The sequence below is a fragment of the Camelina sativa genome, chromosome 7 (genome assembly GCF_030686135.1).
Source record: "Camelina sativa cultivar CO46 ecotype springtype chromosome 7, ASM3068613v1".
In the NCBI taxonomy this organism is placed as follows: domain Eukaryota; kingdom Viridiplantae; phylum Streptophyta; class Magnoliopsida; order Brassicales; family Brassicaceae; genus Camelina; species Camelina sativa.
The window spans coordinates 23289262-23291169 of record NC_141886.1 but is presented as its reverse complement, the minus strand read 5'-3'; the positions used below and the strand labels follow the sequence as shown (position 1 = coordinate 23291169).

At 34.2% G+C, this 1908-nt stretch overlaps 1 protein-coding gene across 1 annotated transcript; it reads left to right on the top strand.

Annotated features, from left to right (window-relative positions):
- Positions 1–279: 279 nt before the first annotated feature.
- On the top strand, positions 280–1673 carry LOC104701761 (heavy metal-associated isoprenylated plant protein 20-like). The gene is made up of 3 exons (XM_010417499.3): positions 280–723; positions 978–1053; positions 1164–1673. Exons 1-3 carry the CDS (start codon positions 589–591, stop codon positions 1460–1462), a joined length of 510 nt encoding a protein of 169 aa, XP_010415801.2. The 5' UTR covers positions 280–588; the 3' UTR covers positions 1463–1673.
- Positions 1674–1908: the final 235 nt, after the last annotated feature.

Here is a 1908-nt window from a genome sequence, read left to right as displayed (position 1 = left end):
ATATGTATATATACAGACCGACATCATATAGCTATCTATAGGCATACAAAATTAATAATCATAAACTAAGTTGTGTGATCTATTATAGACCCTTATTTTAAACACAACCACAAGAAAAGCTTAGATGGTAAAAGAAGAATCGACACAACCATAATTGCCATTACCAACGCATTAACTTTGACGCATGTGAATTGTGAGGTGAATCAGGTGTTGGGGATGATGAACCTCTAATCCCGTGACATTGTTTTATTATTATCGGCCCATCGGACATTGTTAAGTAAAGAAGAATTATCTCTTTTAGAAAAGATTTTAACTACAGCCTTCTGTTTAATTAATTAATACAAAATATTATTATTTTGTAACAAATTATAAATAGGTCCGAGTCGTGTGAAGTAACTCAAAAATTGGCATCGTTGTCCACCGTGTGTATTTGGAGGATCACATCATTAGAGGGCCACATATACATCTCTCTGATTACACTTTTATGAATATTAAACACATTTAATTGTACTAAATTCTCGGCATAACAATTGTTCATTAAGTCACCATATACTTTCTATAAATATGATCGAGTCGTGTCCATAATATATGCATATCTATCTACAACTTTGGTCGTCTTTTGGTGAGAGTACATACTTAGACATGGGAGCTCTTGATTCTCTCTCCGATTATATCTCCGACTACTTCCAAGTCACCAGAAGGAGGAAGCGTAAAGTCATGCAGGTTTATATTTACAACGACTTCGTTTTGCTATATACTCAAACTGCTTCTGAACTTCTTATTGCTTCTTAGTCTTTTGATTAATGAGTTTTTAGTGTTTTTCTTGTATACAAGCTTAAATTTTATTTTCCATAAAACTTAAGAAAAACAAAAACTAAAGATCCAAATAAATCTCAAAAAGTATGTTTTCATCCATTTATATAGGACCTAATCAATTCTTCGTATTGCTAATGAACTTTTTTTTTTGTGTGTGGCAGACGGTGAATATAAAGGTGAAAATGGACTGTGATGGCTGCGAACGCAGAGTCAAGAACGCGGTTTCCTCCATGAAAGGTTCGAATCTCAAGCTCGTAGTCTTTCTTTGTAAATTCTTTAATATTTTTTTCTTAAAACCTCACTATACTTTCATGTGTACTAACAACCCATTTTTCAAAAAAATTCAGGGGCGAAATCGGTGGAGGTGAACAGAAAGATACACAAAGTGACGGTGAGTGGGTATGTGGAACCGAAGAAGGTCTTAAAGAGAGTCGAGAGGACAGGTAAAAAGGCCGAGATATGGCCGTACGTTCCATACAACATGGTTGCATATCCATACGCAGTCGGAACTTACGACAAAAAAGCTCCGGTCGGTTTTGTTAGGAAGTCTGAGCAGTCCCAGTTGCAGCCTTTGCCGGGAGCTCCAGACGAGAACTTCATATCAATATTTAGCGACGAGAATCCCAACGCTTGCACCGTTATGTAATAAAATAATAAATTATATGAGTATCCACCGCACGTAACGTTGTCTCAAACAATTTGGCTTTCTTTTTTTTTTTCTTTTTTTTTGGTATGTGTATGTACCTACGTAGGGGAAGAACCAAACCAGTCATTTCACTTGTGTAACATTTTCAAAATAATTTAGTGGTATATGTGTAATCAATGTGTTTTATATATTTTCGGATTATTTTTATTTATTTTACGAATGTGTAAAATATATTATTGAATATTAAAATTTATTAGTTTTTAGTAAAATTTCCCATAAAATAAAATAACGAAATAAGCGGTTTATTCGGGTAGGATTTATACTAGAAATTAAGAAGCTATGTACGTTTGAGTTTAATTGGTTTTGTGGAGGCAAACTGGTCAGAAAAGTGTATTGTGTGACTCGGTTTTGTAGTAATCCCTGCTACAACTGAAACCCATACATCA